The sequence below is a fragment of the Anser cygnoides genome, chromosome 18 (assembly GCF_040182565.1).
Source record: "Anser cygnoides isolate HZ-2024a breed goose chromosome 18, Taihu_goose_T2T_genome, whole genome shotgun sequence".
Taxonomy (NCBI): Eukaryota; Metazoa; Chordata; class Aves; order Anseriformes; family Anatidae; genus Anser; species Anser cygnoides.
In genome coordinates this window covers 9293985-9314235 of record NC_089890.1, presented here as the reverse complement: position 1 = coordinate 9314235, position 20251 = coordinate 9293985, and the positions used below count along the sequence as shown (strand labels likewise).

The following is a 20251-nucleotide window of genomic DNA, read 5'->3' as shown; positions in this document are numbered from 1 at the left end:
CCTGTCAGTACAGCCCATACGTTTCCTCTGAAGAAGCAGAGGACCTCTCTATTCTCTCTAGGAAAACTCTTCCCCACCGCCAACAGCACGAAGTCCTGCCGTAGTTTCATTATGACAAGGTAAGAGGGAATGAGGAGAGGTCAGGATATCCCAGCGGACGTGCAGGAGCAGACAGATCCACACCAGTTCACCCAGTGCAGGATCCTTCCATCACACGCGTTGCTGAGATCGAAGCTATCCCACCAACACCCAACTGGAAGAGCCATCAGAAAACAGCACGTCCTGCAGCCAACTCCTCCTACAAGCAGCAAAAGCTAAGCGTAAGCTTTCTTTTCCTTGCTAAACGCACTTCTCTTTTTTTAATCTACGCTCTAGGATGGCATGAAAAGGTTAGCCCGAATCCTAAAACCAAGGCAAATGTGTCAGGAGTGGAACGCGTCCCTAGTGTTAGATGAAGCGTGCACCTTCAGATCTCGGCTTCCGTGGAGGAGGGCTTCCAGCAAGACCTCTGCCGGTATCCCGAGCAGGTTTTGTTTCATGTTTTTTAAATTACTGAAGTATGTTTTCTTGAGGACACGAAGGCTTTGACCTCCCCATGACCAAGATCTTTTCAAATTCACATTGCTGGTGTCGTGGGTCTGAAGAGCAGCCCCGGCCGGCTGCTCTCCCCAGCTCTGGAGGCAGCAGGGAAGCAGAGCGCTCCTCTTGCTTTGATGATGAATGATAAAGAAAAGGAACGATGGTTTCTTGAACTGCATCCAAGGGAAAGTAACCCTGCTAGAGTGCCTGGCAGGGCATCAGCAGCAATGGAAATTTCAGCTTTCAAAGAACAGCAATAAGACTCCAAAAAGGGGGCGGGGAGGCCCTGCAGGAGCTGAGGTGCCACTAATTCCACAGATTGTTTTACAGACCCCTGCTTCTCTCCCATGAAATTATATCCTCGGCAGGAAAACCATCTGGCTCCGAGCTCTTTTGGTAAGTGGAGCGTAAACAGCATGGAAAAGAGCTCATACCTGAGCGAAAACAAGGCTTGGATGGGATGCGCCAGGCTGATCCTGGACAGGCAGGAGGCCGGAGGGAGGGCAGCCAGACCACCGGGACTTTGTTCCTTTCTTCCGACGGCTGCGGCAGGGGCTTTGCACCCCCCGAACAGGCAGAGCTCGTCCATCACAACAGGAGAGCGCTGGCTGGGGTGGCACGGTGCAGCGCAAAGAAGAGCACGGCGACCCCTGCAAAAACGCCTGGACTTGATTAAATTTATTTTCTTAGTAACATTCGGTTCAGCAAGGTGAAAAAACCTGCTGTGCTCTTCAATAGCTCTTCACAGGGAAGGCTGGAGCGTGATCGTTCATTCACACGAGAGCTGCGAGTGCAGGATGTATTAGCTGAACAACGGGGTCTGCGCTGCAGCCGGCACTTGTCACGTTAATACCCATTTCTCTGTCGGTACATGCTTGCACCAGTAACAACGAGGCACCGAAAAAGTGCACATAAACAGCAGTTCCCAACTTTGAACTCAGGAGCTGCCTGGCAGCTTTGCATAGCATGGCATGACCTCGATGAGAATTACGCACCGTTGCGTCTTCGCCCTGCTCGACACCCCTGCTTTGTATAGCTTGAAGCTCCGGACGAAGCAAACACTCTGAGTAATGAGAGAGGAAAACAAAACAAAAGCACAAGAGATGCGGCTGCCCAAGCTCGGGCGAGGCAGAGGCTGTCCTCTGCCACCTCCCCGGCAGCGTCTCTTTCGCTCAGTTCCAGGAGTGTCATTTTCTCGTTCGCAGAGCACGGGTCGTCAGCATCGCTCCAGGAGCAGGGCACGGGCAGCCACGGCTGTGAGCGCGCACCACCACGGGCAACGATTCCCATCGTGCTACCTCGTCAGCCTGGGCTTGTGCTTTTGCATAAAGCTGCTTTCTTCCCATGGCCAGCAAACCCCGAGAAGCGCACACGGAGCAGCAAAGTCAAGGCACAATCTGTAACCGCGCTAATTGCTGGAATAATTACAAAGTGAGAGAGCAGGCTAAATACCAGAGGGCTGAGCATCAGCACAGAACCGCCTTCCTTCTCGGGAGCTGCCTCACACGCACGACCTTCCTCACCACGAGCTGTACCTGCTAAGCCATTTCCCCGGTTCTGAGCAGATGACAAATAAATAAATAAATAAATAAAACGGTAATTCTTCTTTTCAATAGATTTGACCTCAGTTTCTCCTCAGTGCGGCAGGATGAAAAGCCATTCCTATGGAGCAATTGAGTTTTTTCCTGCAACAGACATGAGTGGGCATGTTCTGAACACTTAGGATTTCAAACCCAATTAAGTAAAATAACAAATGCTGCACCTAAGGGTTTCCCAGCCCCCAGGAGGAAACGCTTTGTACATACCCAGATTTTTCCTAACTTCACCGCTGCATACCTGAGACGCAGACTGAGGGATGAACCACGTTTTCAGATTCTTCACTACAAAGCTCAAAGAAACCCTGAACGTCCTAACCTCCACCTGTGCCACCCAGCAGCAGTTCGACTGCGTCGCGCTGGGCTCTCCTGCCTTGCTCCGTGTCACTTGGCATCCGTCTGTCCTGGAGGCGCGCGGCCGGGGGAAGGATTGGCTCTGGATAATCCACGATGGCCATCAGGAGTTGCTTTGTTTGCTGTGTCACTTCCCAGCAGCAGTAAAGGGGAAGGATGTTGTGCCACATGTTGCAGGGGGGTCCCACGGAGCCCCAGCTGGGCTGCTCCCCGCCTGCACAGCACCGACGCCCCCAAAAATAAGCAGCTTTACCCCAAGGACGGCCTCTCCTTGTGTGTTTGTGCATACATGGCCCAGAACAACAGCCCCCGAGCCCCAGGTGGGCCCGCAAGCTGTGCCCGGGGGTGTTAATTCAGTAATTAGAGGGATGGCCACAGACAGAGGTGGCATTCGGTGGCCTCTCATCCTATCAGGTTTTATCCCAGCAAGGCTTTCACGCCAGCCGCGCCGCTTTTTCAGCTGTGAAGGCTGCAGTAAATCCTCGCGGAGACCAACATCAAAAAGAGAACGCTGGACGGGGCCCAGAGCAGGGCGGCCGGTCAGGCAGCCCGAGCCAAAAGGCACGGCTCACGGGGCATTTTATTCTTCAGCAGACTAAAATCTGGATAATTCCTGCAATTCAAAGTCAAGCTGCCTGGAGCACGGCGCCTTCCCAGCCAAGGCAGCGCTGCTGCCGATCCTGTCCTGTCCCCGTCCCTCTGCTCACCTTGCCCCTGGGGACGAGGCTCCTCCTGTCACCACGCTTCCACCCCGAGAGAGACACCGGCAGGGATTTGTCCGCAGGGAAAGGCAGGGACACCCACGTCCCCTTCTGTTTTACAACCTGGCAATTAACCGGCTCGGAAACCGCCTCTCTAGGCATAAAACCCGTCCTGGGAGCGACTGGGGCAGCAGACGCCGCTGCGCGCACAGCTCAAGCCATAAACACCTCGTGCCAAACGGGGCCCTGGGTGCTCCCGTCACACAAAATCACTGAACTTACTGCCAGGAGGCGTGAGAGCGACTGTCAAGAAAGCACTGCAACGGAGGTGGCCCACAAGGCTCTAAGGACAAGTGTGTCACGAGGGGAGGAAAAACTGCTCGTCAGCAGCCCTTAGCTTTTTCCATTCCTTTAAAAAAATAAAAAGGAATCAAAGCTACGCCACACGTTAGCACTTAAGTAGTCCCTGCCCTCAATTTCCAGCTACCTGCACCACTCTCTGGAACCCCCTACTCATTAAATATATTTCTGTGCATCTCCACCAAAACCAGAGACCCAGATGTCAGTAACCTCGGTGGCAGGCACCCAGCAGCTCTGCCCCATCGCAGGAATAAAACCCATTTGTGCACACTCGCACCGTGAAAGCCAGGCAGCAAATCTTCCTATGAAAAACTTCCCATGCGTTCAGATTAGCAGATCAAGCTCAAGGCATTAAGACCTTTCCCGTTACGTGTCTGTGAAATCCAGCTCTGAGGACACAAAACCGGGTCTTTTCTAACCCTGGAACGAAGCGATTTTGGGAGCGTGCAGCACAGCGGCGGGGGGGCCAGGCTGGGCTCACGGCGCACGGGGCTGGGAAGTCACGGCGGGGCTGGAAAAGCCGCCGGCACCCGGCAGGGGCGAGGAGGCTGCTGCTCTGCTTCCCTTCCCCTCCAGACGACAGGCAGGGCAGCTTAATTTGAGCTCCGAATAAAAGCGTTGAAAACAAACTCTCAGGACGGTGCTCTGGCCATACCTGTCAGACGAGCGGCGTCGCATTTGTTTAAGACGGGGCTTTTCCCTTGTGCACAGCGGAGGCACGACGCCGCTCCACACCAGCAATCGCCCGTGCTGGTGGCAGCCTGCACCCGGAGCAGGCGCTGCAGGCTCCCCGGGCAGCCCCCCCAGCACCAAGCCCCTCTCCTTCCTACCTGCCAGGCCAAGACAACGCCATCAGCGCTTCCCTAGCACGATTTGCAAAGCTCCCCGAGCACGGAGGTGACGGGGAAGAGGTGGTTATGAGCAGCTGGTAATGGAGCAGCGACGCTGTCTCTGTGCTACTGCCGCGAAGCAGAATTAGAGAGGGAGCAGCCTGCAAAATGAACGTGGGGAGTCATCAGCTTAGGACACGATCAGCGTGACTCCTCGCCCTGTTAAACAGTAGCTATCAGTCGATAAAGCAGCGCATTCCTGGACGCTGAGCGCCCAGGCGGTACTCGTACGGCAGGATTTGTAACCTGGTGCCCTCCAACCTGCCCTAAAAGCACCAGGGCGGCATCCAGAAAAACCTGAAGAAAAAAAATTCCAGCATCAAGAAGACTCCTAAAGCCCCGGGGATCTGCCATCTCACCTGATCACCGGAGCCGTCCAGCTGCTGGAGGCTGAAATAAGGGCTGCGGGAAAGCCACGCGCAAACCACCAAGTCATTCAGTGCTCAGGTGGGCACGAGAGCACTGGGGCCAGCAGGATCGCCCGGCGCCCACATCCCCTCGACGAGAGGCCACGAGCGGATGCCTAGCTCCAAATAAAACGGCACAGCCCACACACAAAATGCCCCGTGCACATCTCCAGCCTAGCAGGCCGTCTTAACTAGCAAGGGGCAGGAGGGGATGGAACTGAAATCACTGGCAGTCCTACTAAAATCACTCTTCCCCTCTTTTTTTGGGAAGGGTCAGACTAGTCCTTCTGAACCATCACGGAGGGCGGGGGAGAGCCAACGTCAGTTCAGACTCAACCGTTTGGATCTTGCCGTTTCAGCTCCCCATCCTTCCCCACGGGCGCGAAAGGTCTCCAGCTTTTCTTCGGAGACTTCGCCCTTACGCGGGGCCTTTCAGCGGAGGATCTCGGAGCACCTTACGACCATTTAATTAAAGCTTAGGGCCCGGCCCTGCCAGGGAGGCACGGGAACAGCCTCCGGCTCGCACAGCAGCACAAGCAGCTCTTTCTTCTGCGCCGCCGTGACACCCAGCTCAACCGGGAGTGGGACTCCGCAGAGCTGGTGAACACGGCCCGAGCAGCACGCAGCCTTCGGCAGGACGGAGCGGGGGTCTCCGGGGGCAGGAGGGGAGACGGGGACTGGAGGGGGACAGCACCCAGACCCAGGAAGGGCACAGAAAAGCGACCAAAGTGCAGGGAGAGGAAGGCAGAGCCGCAGCAGCGAGATGGGGGCTTGTGCTGGAGCGAAGGCTGGTCCGGTTAAACTCGTGCCCCTTTGTCATTTAAACACCAGACGTTTCCCCAGCACAGCATCACCAGGGACCTGTCCAGCCACCTAGCAGCCCTGGAAGGTGGGTAAAATGGAAAACCACGCTTTTTTTTTCCCCTGCTTACCTATGGGGTGAGACTTTTGCTGGTTGATGTAAATCCGTTTAAACAAAAGTAGAACCTACTATATTTTTTTTTCTAGTAGAACCTAGACATCTGCCTGCGTACAGTGTCAGCTGCAAGAACTGAGCTAACATCCAGATGCAGTGGCATGTCAGGATTAGCCCGGGCTGGGGCACCAATGCTTCCATGTATGGAAAAATATTGGAGCACTGAAACCATAAGCTCGGAGCAGAGCAAAGTGAGAGGCCCTGTCAATGAAGCTGTGGGCTCAGGTTTAGAGGATTTAGCAGCTCAGATCTGCCACGAGATCCTCAGCACGTATTACCGTAAATTTCACACTTGTTCCAAAAGGGACTCCCCTAGCAGCGCTGCGAGGGGGAGATCCAAAACCCGTTTGTTTGCTCTGGAAGCGGGGCTCACACCGCCGGGTGCAATTACCGCTCCCCGCGCAGGGCACGGGCGGTGATGGAGCAGCTCTGGCAGCTCGCGCTCAGGCGCCTGCGAGGCGGCTGCTCGTACCTGCCTGCCCACCTGTCTCTGCAAGGGGGCAACGTCCTCTTCAGCTGGTCCGGCACAAATCGAGAGGGCTCATCTGTCTGCACGCTGCGTTCCTGCTCGTGAAGTAACGGCTATGACTTCATCTCGCCAGCGGAAGTCTCTCGGGAACGACGGAGAAGTAGGATTTCTCCCTCCGGCTCGCTCGCACAGTCGCGATTAGTTTCGGTTGTGTCCTACTCTCTCCCGCAAACATTACCTAATTCTCACCCAGATTCCTAAATCCTTGCACTGAAACGTAAAACAAGGCTCCTTTCTCAGCTCCCTCCTGGGGCTGCTGCTGGATCCCGCTGTCACCGCAGCGTCACCCCGAGCCATCCCAGCACCCGGGCACCCCAGGTTGCCACCAGCTTATTTTTTTTTTCCCCTTCAACGCCTTGGGCACAAACTAGGAATCTGGTAACTCTCGGCAAATTAATTTTAACTAGGGACCTTTGCACTGTTTCTCCATTACCGTATTTGAAAGCCAGGTTTGATTTAGCCGCAGTCGTATAGCCGGGCAAAACGTTCCCAGAGGACTCCGGAGCCTCTCCCCCCGGCCGGGCGGGTCTGCTCACCCTCCTGCTCTGCTCCCGATCCCCACGGGTGCAAAGCACACAGCGCGGCCTCACAAACCGCCCTGTCGCTACGCTGCTTTGCCTGGCCTGGGAAATCTGCCTCTGCTTTTGCCCCAGGCGGCACAGGAGGCCTCCCGGCGCCGGTCACCCCGCTGCATTCCTCATCCCAAGCACTCCGCCGGTTTTGAGCCAGCTCTGCGAGGTTTGCCGTGCCCCCGAGTTCGCTTTCCTGCGATTCCACCGAGCAGGCTCCTGTCCTCGCTCTCCTACGGGGCTGGCAGCGCAGCTCGTGGTCCCCACGGCTCCTTAGAGGCACACTTGGGGCTTCGCCCTGCGGACCAGCTTCTCCCCAACGCTGCCTCCACTGCTCGCCGTCCCGGCGCAGGCAGCAGGAGCATCCTGGGGGCTCTCCCGTCTTTGTTTTGCGAGCAGAGGGGCTCGCTGTGCTCCGGGCAGGGGGCTGACCCCGCTGCAGCACGTCAGCCGATGCCCTGACGCAACGGCAGCAGTCGGTCAGTCAGTCACGCTAAATAAAGCCCGCAAATTCTTTGCATATTAATTGTCGGTTTCGATTGTTCACGGTGTTGAAAGACGGACGTGAGAATATGCAGAAAACATTCCTGCATCTGTTTAGTTCCACCCTTTCATTAATTCGGCGCGCTCTGAGCCCAATCAACGCGACACTGCGTTTTCTTTGGAAAACTCAGGACGATGATCTGATGAGCCATCGTACAGCGGGACGCACGCACAAGGCGCCCGTGTTGTAATCTGAAATACTCGCACAAATTCTCTAGTGGGAAAGAGAATTAACATATTTATGTCATTTTGCTTGCTCATCAACTCCTCGTTTCACTGCCAGCTTCTCCACCGGCCTTATCTTTACTTCGGGACCTTCGGATTTAACCCTCAGTTGTATTTTTTGGCTGTATAACTTTAGCGTTGGGACCCAGCACGAGAAGGAAGCCGCACCGAGCAGAGGAAGGGACGGCAGCGCCCCGAGCACAGCTCACCACAATGCCACCACGCGGGGAGCTCAGCCCCCCTGGAGCCAGGCTGCCCACGCACAGCCGGGGGGACAGAGCCCTCCTGCCCCTCTGAAAGGGGATCCCGGAAAGGGGACGATGCTGGGCTGCGGGCGCTAGTCTGGAATTTATCCGGATTTGGCACAGATTTCCTGCACGGCTTTTCCGGATTGTTAATCTCCCCGTGCCTTTTGTTCACGTCGCCTGTTCTAGTTACAGGCTCATCGAGGTAGAAGTCTAACACCTGCAGCAGCACAGGTTTGATTTTTGCAGCCTTGGACAGGTCCCTGAAGCGTCTGCGACTGTTCGCCTGTGAAATAAATGGCTGTAACGAAGCGCGTCCCAGAGCGGGGCTGCGCGACGTCGCCGGGATTCGAACCCATCAGCCATCCCCTGCTGAAAGTTCAAATAAAAGCCCAACGCGGCGGCGTTAAGGCATAAAGATCAGAAGGGAGGGGAGGAAACGAGAGGAAATTACTGTACACAAAGCACAAGTCACACGGAATCCAAACACCCTCACGATGTTTGCGGTGCTCTTCCCTTCCCGACTGTCAGCGCACGGCGGTGGCACCATCGCAAAGCGACCTGCCTGGAGAACGCATCGAATACCTCGCGTGTTACACCACGGCGTGTTACGGAGCTGGCTTAAAGGATACGTACAGCGAGGAAGCCGCGATTATTCAGCATTCAAGCCAGCCTGAAAGCTCAGGAGTCAGCCTGTTATTTGCTGAAAGCAGGGGGCCTGAAATTATCCGTGAATAGTTCAAAGCCGCAGTTAATTCAACATCTCTCCTTTCAAAAGCACAAAAATCACAGATTCCTGGAGCGTGTAAGCTTCTTAAAAATGACAAACTACTAACTGTCAAATCAAAGCAGCAAGCAGAAATCCACATGGCTGATAAGACAAATAGTTGCATTTTAAAGAGTAATTAAATGTCACTTCGGAATATTTTGCTTGGAACTTGTTTCCCTGATAAAAAATGGGAGGGGAGGGAGAAAGAGGAGGAGGAGGAAGCAACCAAGGAGCTTTTTGCAAGGTAAATGCCCAGGCAAATGCTGCCCAGCCTCATTTCTTCAGCCCAGGGCAGCCCCTGGCACCCCTTGATGCTGCCTGGAGCCCTGCAGCCCAACTCCAACAGCTCGCCCTGCCCACCCTGCCCTGTCCCCGCGTGGGGCAGGGGCGAGCAGCAGCCCGGGCTGATCCCTCCCGAAGAGCAGTATCTTTTGACTTTGCCGAGATTAAAACCATAACCCTACTTGTATGCTGGGAACGTTGCTGAAAAAACAGGAATGCAAAACACAGAAGAAGTGAAACCTTATCCCAGGCAGCATTAGCTGACCTCGCCGCGCGCCGCTTTGAAACATTAAAAGTGCGTCCATGAGAAGGGATCAGAAACCTGCAGAAAATCCCTCGACCCTCTCAGAAACTGTAACATTTCACACAAACTGCCCCAGGACTAAGAAGCGCTTACAGACAGCTAGAGGTGATGGCACAGAAGGCTTGTTCCGAGTCCCGGAAAAGGAGACGGCTCCGTGCATTTCAAACCCCAGCGTTATCAAACTGCTCCAAAAATCCGGAGCGGGCTGAGTCACGACCCAAGGCCTAGGGCAGCTTTTTTGGGCAGGACCCGCAGAGGCCAGCTCCCGAGCCAGCTGCACGGCAGAGCAGCCAGAGCTCCTGCTGCTTCCCCCTGCCATAAAGCTGGGAGGACGCGAACAAAGCACGGGCCTGATCCAGATACCCCCGAGGTCTACGGAAAGACGTCCAAGGGCTTTCAGAGCAGGGCCTCGAATAGCTGCAATTATCAGCCCAAGGACGCAATAAACAACCTGGCAGATGACACACCAGCGAGACACGCAGAACATTAATTTTCCCCCGGGGAAAGCGCTCAGGCGGGCGGCGTTTGGGATGTATGGGGAAATCCAGCCTCCGAGGACGTCAGCGAATTGCAGGACCTGGATTTTACACCTGGACTTGGGGGTCTGCTGATCCTGGGATTCCAGTGCAAGACTGGGGGCTTTGCACAGGAGCCGGCTGTTAATTGCACGGAGGGTCACTGCAGAACCGCAAAGCTGTACGAAATATGCTCAGAAATGCTCTGAAAAAGCATCATCAACACAGGTTAGAGAATGTTTTGGCTTTGGTGCTGTCCTCACAACGTGCAAATACTGCATAGCTATTCCTCGGCCATATTTAACGCTCTCTGCTGCACCTCTCCAGCATCGCCCTGTATTTTGCACCTTCTTTTGTGAAAGAGTCACACGTTCGGCTTGCGAAAGAATGCATTGCTGGGGAGGAACTGTGCTGATCGCTGTAAAGAAGAAAGTTGCCGTGCTTCGTTCTGCAACCTGAGAGTAACAAATGAAACGTCAGCCGGGCATTTTTCAAGGGACGTTTTCATTTCAACATCTGGATTAAGATGCCACAATGAAAAACAGCACACAGGCTCCCCTTCGCTGCCTTCAGAGATCTCCCATTCTTCTGTTTCAGAACCAGTGAGTTTCAAAGCAAACAAAGAACCAGTCGGTGCTGCTAATGCCTCGCTCCTTACTCAATAGCCTGATGTCATGAGAAGACCAGATTGTTCAAATCTGCATCTCCCCGAGCCAAAGATTTCACATACATTCCCACCCCGAAAACACCAAGTCAGGAATACAGCTGAAAGTGATTACCTCGATATTTTTATGTGATGAAACTCAAAAACCGCCTCGACTGCCTTACAAAATCCTCTGTCGGACAAATCCCCCATCTGTGCTGACCGCCTGCCTCCCAGGCCTCAGCAGACGGCGACTGCAAGAAGAAAACTTATGAGTCCCTGAAAGTCTGGGAGTAACCTCACCTGTAACCAAGGGTTCGAGTCCTCCTCCCCCCAGTATTTAATACCATCTAATTTAATGGTGTTTCCACCTCCTCCCCACCGTTTCTCGCACAGACCTGGCCCCCATCTGCTCACCCAGCAGAGCTGCAACGCCGGCATCCTGCTGCACACTTGCAGCACCTCACCCATCCGTCTGGGGTGTCCTATCAGCAAAGCTCCTACAGCTGATGATCTTTTTAAGCAGAGAGAAAAAGTCTTTTTCTTAGAAAGACAGGGGGCTGAAAACATAATTAAAAAAAATATATATTTATTGTAGAAATCTTCACAAGAAGTCGGTCACATTTCACCACCCTAAGACCAACCTTTTAGCTGCAGCGATGAAGACAACGCGCCCCCAACTCACAAGCGGTTCTTCTACCCTTGCCCAGCTCAGATCACCCATCACCTTTGTCAAGCAACTGAAACAACACCGCCAAAGCTAAGAACACGCTCCTCTCCCTCTCCGCAGGGTGCGACGGAGCAGCCGGTTTCCTCGCGCGCAGAGAAGGACCACGTGCCCCTCTGTCACTGAGCTCAGCAGGAGACACGTTTTGTATTAGTACGGGAGATGATACCCAGACCAGGATACGCAAATCCAGCTTTAGGATAAAGGAAAACCACTCTCTCCCAAGCAAAACATATTTACCAGCATGAGCAGAGAGAGATCTTGAAACTGTTTTCAGAGACTTCACTGAGTAATCACAGAAATGTACTAAACATGTCCTGCATTCGTTTAAAACCAGAAGACAACTATTTCGGCTCCAGTGGAAACAGTTTGGCCTTCCCAGGAAGCATCTGGGCAGCGTTCAAGCAGATGCATAAATGCAGTGGAAAGAAAACAGAGACCGCGGGGCGAAGCACGGAGCGTACAGCGCTGCGCACGAGAGCGGCCGCACCAAGAAAGAGGAGTTAGGAAAACCGGGATTAAAAGGAACGAGGAAGTTGACTGAGCCATGTAACATGGAAGAAACAAAAGCAAGGGCAAATAAACAGCAGCAGAAGATAAACTGCTTCTCTCTCAATGCAGATCCTTTCCTCCTCCAGTGCAGGGACCCTTCCTGCACCCTTCTGTACGCAAGGGTGCGTGACAGCACCTTCTCAACCCAGAAAGCGGCCGATTTCTTAGCAGAAAGCACCCGGACGGCACACAGCACCGCAGGCAGCAGGGACAGCACGCCCCTGCGCGAGGCTCCGCGCCGCCAACGCTCCAACAGCCCCCAAATGCCCCCCCCATGGGCTGAGCACCCAGGAGCTGGGGGATGCCGGTGCTGGCGCTCCCGTGGATGGAGCACACGGGGCACGTAGGCAGCCGGGGCTGTTGACATTGCCGAGCTCCTCGGTGCCTCGGGCAGCCGTCAGGAATTAATGCCGTCATTAAAGCGGCCCTCCAAAACTTGAGCAGCTGTTCGCGCAAGCGGCTAACAACAGGGTGATGTTAAACCAAAACCCCAACTAAAACAAAGGGACGCCTCGACATCTCTCTCTCTCGTGCTCCGCTCGGCAACTCCAGGCTCTATCAGGAGACGAATCAATTACCAGCAGCTGCGTATAGCTCCCCAAACCCCGGCCTGAACGCCTTAATTGAGGGATGTGCACCAAAAGTCGAAGGCCTCCAATCTCATTTGGTAATGGTTTTGTTCTTGAAAAAAAAAACAAAAAAAAACAAATAATAGGGCTGTCTGTGGCTCAGACAGAGGCACAGCGCCATCCTCCTCGTTAATCAAAGGCCTTCCCCACGTCCAGATGTTTGCTGACTTCTCCGGCTCTTTTATTACTGGTTTGGAGACGGAAATCTCTGCTAAAGTTACCCAAATTTAACCGGTTGCTGCAGGACGCACGGACCGCTGAGCCCTCGGTCCTGCAACCTGGCATTACTGAGCTCCCGAGGAATTCCATGAGAGCGGCTGCTTTCTTGGGCAGCCCACGCTACTTGCACCAATACCCACGGCAGCAAGAGGTTATTTTACTTTCAGGACTGTGGGAATTTTACTGCAAGCCCAGAAAGGAGGCTGCTTTTTCAAACCTAGCAACGTTCAGCGCCTGGGCTTCGGAAAAGGGAGAAAATTGAAAAAAAAATAATAACATAGAGTGCACCAGGGAAAGGTGATGGGTACACTGATAAATATTTCAGTAGTCTGACAAGCAGGAAACTGCAATAGCTGTATTATTCAGTAATTCCGGGCAACAAAACTGATGCTACAGCCAATACGGGACAGTAAGTCATCACCCCCCAAAGCTTTCACAACCTCAGACCAACTAACGAGCCCGCAGCGGTCACTGCTGGCAGCAGGGACCTCGGGAGGTCTTCCAGCCGCAGTCACCAACACCCAACAGCCGCGGCTTCGCCCGGCCAAGCTCCGAGGACAAGAGCCCAGAGCCCATCCGGGCCGAGGCTGCAAGCCCAGCTCAGTTCCCTGCCTGATTTTCCCACGTCTCCCCCTCCCTTTTACCCCTCTTCTGTATCTACGCGATGCTTTTCTTCCAGTAAATCTGCGTAATTCTCTGGGGCTTGTCTCGCATCGGGTTTAAGAATAGCTTTTAGAGCTAAAGAGCCATAACTCAAAAGGACTGTCTACATTTTTCTAATGCTTTTGTTTTAAACAAATTAAGCCTGCAAGGTACCGAACATATGCTAGACATCCCCAGCTCTTGCTGGCACGTAGCTGAAAAATAGAAAGTTTGTGCTTTTCTGGAGAGTCAGGTCATTAGCCCGACTATTTAAAAACCAGCCTATTATACAAGGAAACTTCTATCTGCCTGAACTGCAGATTATAAATCTCCTGTTTAGAAATCTGATATCCTGACATAATTGCCCTTATAACTTACAAATAGGTTCTCTGTTATCCATAGATTAAGCTTCCTCCAAAGCCACATCACATCTGCTTAGTTTTGAAAATATACAGCACAAGCTTCAATTACTTTACACTCTGCACAAAAATAATCCTGAATTCAACTCAGGGTTTCTTGGAATCAGAATTTAAGACCCTATAATCTTTTTATTTCATGTTTTCTCGCAATCTAATAGATGGAAGTATTGGCCAGAACGTAAAATTAATGCCACCTTCCACTCCAACTACTTCCCAACAATTTAATTATGTTATAGTGGAATTTTTAAAGCAAATACGGCGAAGCAAAAAGCCCCGCCACCTAAATAATCTGAAATGTTCTGCAGGGAAATGGCCAGCTACTAATTGGAACCACGATCTTTTCATGCCCCTGTAGTAAGAGGTTTGGGTTTTAAAGGCACCGGCATTAAAAGCTAATTCCTCTGAGGGACAAAGCAACTCGCCTTGTTAAGCAAACTGACCACAGCCTGTGCTCACGGCTCCCACTGAGATGTGCCTTGGGTTCAAGGGGGGAGGCCGGGGGTCTTCAGCAGCAGCACCCGGGTGCGTCAAGCTGGACGTGAGGAACCTGAGGCTTAGTGACAAGAATGACAGCAAACAAGCCAAAATCACACCACCTACACTTCTCAGAAGAGGGGACATCCAACAACGAGCCCAGATGCCAGAGAACGTTTCCAAAGATGACTCTGGTGCCTAACGCGCCGCGCCGATACGGACAGCGGAGGGCTCGGGGTCCTGCTCAGGGAGGAGAAGCCTCGTCCACCCCAGCAGAGCCCACGTTTGAGAGGGTCGCCCCCCGGGCTCCCGAGGCGTGGGATTTAAGCCCAGCTCCAGGCGAAGGGCCGGGGGCGAGCCCACCTCCTCCAGGGCTGAGCAAGCGCCCGCTTGGCCGCCGCCAGCGGCTGACAAAGGGAGAGGACTTCGCTCGCCGCGCAGCCCAGCAGCACCCGCGGCTTTCAAACAGCCAGCTGCAATTACGCTCCAGAAAGATGTTTAGAAATGACACTGTGGGGCTCCATCTTTTTAATTATTGCTCAACAGCTTTCAGAGAAGATTACGTTTGTAAAGACTTTTTTTTTTTTTCCCCTTAAACTACCAACACTGAGAACTCGCTGAATCTGAAAATCTGGTCTTTGCCCTTCCGTCCCTTGCAGCCTTGGATCTCAGGGTTTTACAGAGCTCTTTTTGTCTGGTATTTTTCAGTGTTTCAGACGAAACTCTTTAGATTAAGGACCGTAACATGTAGTACACCAAAAATATCAGCTGTTAAATAAATACGAAAAAAGAACAGCACCAATTCAGCCGGCTGCTTTGCCAGGAACTCCCAAACTGGCTCCAATCCTCTTTTCGATCACCAAATGTCCCCTTACAGCTGACGGAAACCACAGACCCCATCAATGCTGCCCCCAAATCCTTGCCAACGTCCCAAAGATCCCCTGGGGACGCTGCCTGGCGCTCCCAGCCCCGAGCTGCCCCGCGTCCCTCGGCCGGGCAGAGCCACCCGCCAGGTCCAGCCCGTAGCACAACGTTTACGTCTCGAGGAGCAAACTGCGTGGAAGCCAGACGGCTACGAGCACCACACGCTCACGTCGCTCACAAAAGACCCACTTTTACCTCAGAACTGGGCTCCACGCCCAGCAGACTCCCCGTTCTTCGAGGGGCCAGCCAAGGCCGGGGCACGGCCAACACCCGCCGGCCCCAGCCACGGCCTCGCGGTCCCGCCGCGGGCTGCCCTCGGCCCCGGGCTCGCTCCCCTTCCCTCACATCCGTGACTCGAGAAACCGTCCTCAGCAGCTCCCCCAAGTCCGATCTCAGCCTCGGCATCCCGCATGAGCGCGGCAAAACGACGAAGGGCACAACCCCAGCCACCCGCTCGTGCCCACCCTCCGCCCCCAGCCCGCTGCCCCGGCCGTGCCCAGGCCCCTGGGGGAGCACAGGAACTTTCTGGAAGGCTCCGAGCCCGCAGCCCCACCGCTCCCCGCTTTCATCCCCCCGGGACAAAGCCCGGCACGACCCACCCGGGGCCGCCCCCCCCCCCCCCCGACCACCACCGCCGCCACCCCCGGAGCTCCCCGCTCGCAGCCCCGCTGCGGTCTCACCTTGCGGTGCTTGTCGGCGAAGGGCAGCGCCAGCCAGGGCATGGCCCGCACGGCCTCCTGCCACTGCTGCTGCTCCTGCTCCGCCGACACGAAGACGATCTCGAGGCGCTGAGCTCCGGCCGCCGCCGCCTCCCCCCTGAAGCGCCCGTAGAAGGCGGCCAGGCTGGCGCCGAGCTGCGCGCAGGGGCCGCTGAGGCTGCAGCCGAAGTAGAGCCCCACCAGCGAGACCCCGCGGGCCGCCAGCGCCGCCACCGCCACCTCCTCCCCGTCGGCGGCCACCAGCACCTCGCCCAGCACCTCCGACAGGGCGCCCGCCATCCCGCTCCGAGCCCTCCTTCTCCTTCTTCCCCCCCGCAGCCCAGCGCCGGCCGAGCCGAGCCCCGCTCTGCGCCTCGCCCGGCCCGCCCGGCCCGCCAGGGGGCGCTGCCGTGAGGCGCGGCCTCCGCCCGCCCCCGCCGCCTCCGCCGCCGCCGCTCCGGGGCCCGGCCCGGCCTCCCCGGGGCCCGTGAGGGGAAGCCTGAGGGGTGTGTGGGGGGGGGGGTTGAGGTGGACGGGCCCCGCCTCGCCTCACGGGGTGTGGACGGTCTCAAACAGTTCCCGTCACGGCCCCGCTGGCCTCTCGGCTGTCCCCTCGGGTCGCTGCCCGAGGGGGAAAGTGCTCTTTGTTCGCAAAATTGCGGGGCGAGGGCTTGTTTAGCCCGATGGACGGGCGGACCCCAAATCCCGAAAGCGGATCCAGAGGTGTAAACACGAGGAAACGTGGCTGCGTTGAATCACGCCGCCTGGCTGGCTGCGGTACAGGGAGGAAATAAAGCATAAACAGGGACATGCAAAGCAGGCTTGAAAACGTATCTCCTCTTCATACCCAGAGCCTGCGACCTGCGAGCACGCAGAATGCAGGGCAGCAAGGCCACCAGCAGCCCGACACCCATGTCGCTGCTCTGAGCCCAAGCCACACACTTTCGAGCGGCCGCCCTGCGAGGCCACGGCCAGCACCAGCCTCCAGGGGCCTGAAGCCAAGACTTTGGCTTCAGAGCATCCACACACAAGCGTCTCCAAAGGCTCAGAGCTCCTCTGGTGCTGCCCAAGCATGCTTCGGTGAGGATAAGTGTGCTTGTGCAGGTCAGCCCCCTGCTCCCGGACTGCTTTCCTAGGAGAGCCCCCAAACAGCAGCCCTACAGCTTGCTGGCTACTGTAAAAGACGCTTATCTTTACAACCCTTCCTTACTTGGCTTTTCACTTGGCTTCTTGTTATTGCTGCTTTCAATTGTATTTTAAATTGTTGTATAGCATCCAGAGCCATTAGGGGATGCTTTATAAATACAATTAATTATCATTATTATTATTACAGCATTACAATCTCTCTTTTCCTTTGCCAAGACCTGCTCCCTAGAGGTGGTTCAAAGCAAGAGGAGTTTTGTCTTGTTTTTATTTGTCCTGCCTTATCTGCTTTAATTAAGCATTTGGGCTCGTTAGGGCAAGGAATCTGTTTTTTAAGTCGGTGGCCCTGAGCTCAACAAACCTATGTGGCAATATAAATATTCTGCTGTAAAAATGATATTTATAGCTGCAGTCAACTAAAAATGACCTCTTTTTTAGTGAGCCAAGCAGAAATAAGATGCCCCGAAACACAGAACGAGAAAAAGTGAGGGAGCGGCTGGACCCGTCCAAGCAGCGTTCCCCAAGGCGAGGCTGCCCAAAATGGGGTGAACCCGTGCGAATTCTGGCAAGTCCGGCTGCAAGTGGCCATCAGCTCACGCGCAGACCCCGCAGCATCACCCCGAGGGGCCAGAAGTAAAGAGGCACAAAGACAGTGAGGGGCTTTCACCCAACAGTTTATTGTCTGCAAAGAGATGTTGCCAATCTGCTTTTTTCTACTACTCATTTTTAGAGCTACCGCTTTTAAAACTGCACCGCCCGCGTACTGTATCTTTCTCTAAAGTATTTGGCAAATATTTTGCCAAACTATTTGGCAAATATTTCTGCTGGCCTTGTGGTTGGTTTCCCCACAATCGGTGTTTATTGGGGTCTTTGCCACAAGAAAGGAAACACCGAACAAGTGGTCCGAAGGAGGGCGAAACCGATGAGTCCCAAAGTGTCAAACAAACAAGAGAAACCCCGGAAAAAAAAAAAAAAAAAAAAAAGGATTTCATCCCCGGCTCCCTCCTGCTCATCTCTGCTCTGCGTGGAAGCGAGGAAAGCTCGGCGTGTTGGAGGTTCCCGAGCCTCAAGTGACACCTACCGGCGGCGGGGCTCGGGCTCCTGCGGCCCCGGCGGGCGAGGGGCAGCCGGTGCCCGGTCCCCGGTGTCCCGGTGGGGCAGGAGGGACGCGGGTTGGGCTGCGGGAGGCGCAAGCCGAGCTCAGCTCACGCTTCCTGTCTCAATCGGAGAAGCCCTTCACGCTTTATGGCCTCTGCCCGAAGTCGGTGATGCGAGGGCGTGCTGGTAGCTGCTCATCAGCCCGAGAAAATTAAGCCCATGGCATTAAAAAAAAAAAAAGAACGGTGCGCTCAGGGTGTTTCCTTTAGCAGCAGTAGCCTGATTAACCTAAAAGCATAGGTTAAAGAAGCCACCAAAGAAAACTCCTGCCCACCAGCAGCCTGGTTATCGTGGGAAGGGCTCCAGCGGGGTTCCCGGCACGCGGGTGGCAGCAGCACGCGGCGCTGGGTGCACGGCGGTGCCAAGGCAGGAGGCCTCGCGGGTGCCAGCGGGACTCTGGATTTCTCATTGCTTTTGTGAAACAGGCAACTGCCTTTTGGAGAAATGCCATCCATTGTGAACAGCAGCTTCCAGCCTCTCTGTAACCCTTCTGACAGAGGCATGTCTGCACCGGCGATATGGGACAACAGGGTGAGCAGTTCTTTTTATGTGACCCCCCCCCAGAAATACAACCTGACCGATACCCTCTTGAACGTGAGAAGGCTGACTGCATTAGAGATCAGGTGAGCATCCTGAGCTGCAACAGGCTGTTCCTGCCATCCCCCCTTCTTTTCTACTCCTTCAATCCTCTTTCTTATTGATATTTCTCTCCTCTGAGATCAGAGGACGCAGCTACAGGGCACAGCCCTGATCACGTGCTCCCGAGGTATGGCACTTAAAAACTGATTTCATTGCAAAAAGCTCCTTAGTTTTTAATTTAGCTGTATTCTGAACTCCAGATGACACAGGGAGGAGTGGATTTTCCATGGTATCTTGTTGTGGTTTAACCCGGCTGGCAGCTAAACACCACACAGCCGTTCGCTCACCCTCCCCCCTCCCTCTCTGGGATGGGGGAGAGAAACGGGAAAGTGAAGCCTGTGAGTTGAGATAAAGACAGTTTATTAAGACAGGAAAATAATAACAATAATAATAATAATAGTGATAATGGTAATAGTATTAACGATAATAATGTGTAAGAAAACAAGTGATGCACAATGCAATTGCTCACCACCCGCTGACCGATGCCCAGCCTATCCCCGAGCAGCCGGCCCCCCACCCCGGCCAGCCACCCCTATATATTGTTTAGCATGACGTCAGATGGTATGGAATACCCCTTTGGCCAGTTTGGGTCAGCTGTCCTGGGTCTGTCCCCTCCCAGCTCCTGCTGCACCCCCAGCCTGCTCGCTGGCAGGACAGAGCAAGAAGCCGAAAAGTCCTTGGCCTGGTGTAAACACTGCTCTGCAACAATTAAAACATCAGCATGTTATCAGCGCTCTTCTCATCCTAATCCAAAACATAGCACCCTACCAGCTACTATGAGCTACTTAACTCTGTCCTAACTGGAACCAGGACATATCTGGACATTAGCCAGTAGCCAAGTCTTTTAAAAGAAAGGGGGGCTCTTCAAACAGTTGAGCATTTGACACAAATCCATTGTGTTCTGACATTTTTCTTATTTGGTAGCTCTTAATCTTAATGGTTCCGGACACGGTACGTTTGTGAGGTTTATTTTAGTAACGTGATGTTGGCTGTATTTCAAAATATGGACATATGTATCTAGAGAAACCCCTGGGTAGCCATCCTGCTGGAAATCTGCAGAGAAAGGGCCTGATTCTGCTCTCCTGACGATGTGTGCAATTGCAACCCTTCTCCCTTCAGCTGCATTCTTCTGGATTTACATCAGCATTGCTGGGAACGCCACGGGGGCCCAGCTGTTGAAACCAGCTCCAACAGGGCAGGCCAGCTGCGTGCTCCAGACGGTTCGTAGCCAGTCACACATTAACTCCTTTAAACAGGTCTGTGCTGAGGTACCGGGCTTCCTCAGCACAGCTTCACGTTCTCTGGAGGTCTGCACTGAGCGAGTTCGACGATGTTACACCCCGAAGGAATTTGACCCTTCAAATTCTTCCAGCCGGTGTTGCAAGAGAGTTAACATCCGGATTGCTGGGGGCAGCTGGGGTCAAGGCTAGCCCTACCTTTGACCCTGCCCATCTGCATGGGGCTCTGGCAGAAGGGCCCTGCTGAACCTTGCGGGGCAGCTGGCAATGTCCTTGTGCCCATGATGGAAAGGGAAGGAGCAA

General features: G+C 54.4%; 1 protein-coding gene across 3 annotated transcripts in view; it reads right to left on the bottom strand.

Moving 5' to 3' along the window:
- NXN (nucleoredoxin) overlaps window positions 1-16153 on the bottom strand; it is a 57052-nt gene extending 40899 nt beyond the window's left edge. Inside the window, exon 1 of one of the 3 annotated variants that reach the window (XM_066979758.1) lies at window positions 15753-16153. In XM_066979758.1, coding sequence (XP_066835859.1) covers window positions 15753-16070 — 318 coding nt within the window. In that variant the 5' untranslated portion in view covers window positions 16071-16153. Of the gene's footprint in view, window positions 1-14274; window positions 14311-15267; window positions 15493-15752 lie in introns of those variants that run through there. The other 2 variants (XM_048074290.2, XM_066979759.1) reach the window with 2 other exon arrangements.
- Between the last annotated feature and the right edge of the window lie 4098 nt (window positions 16154-20251).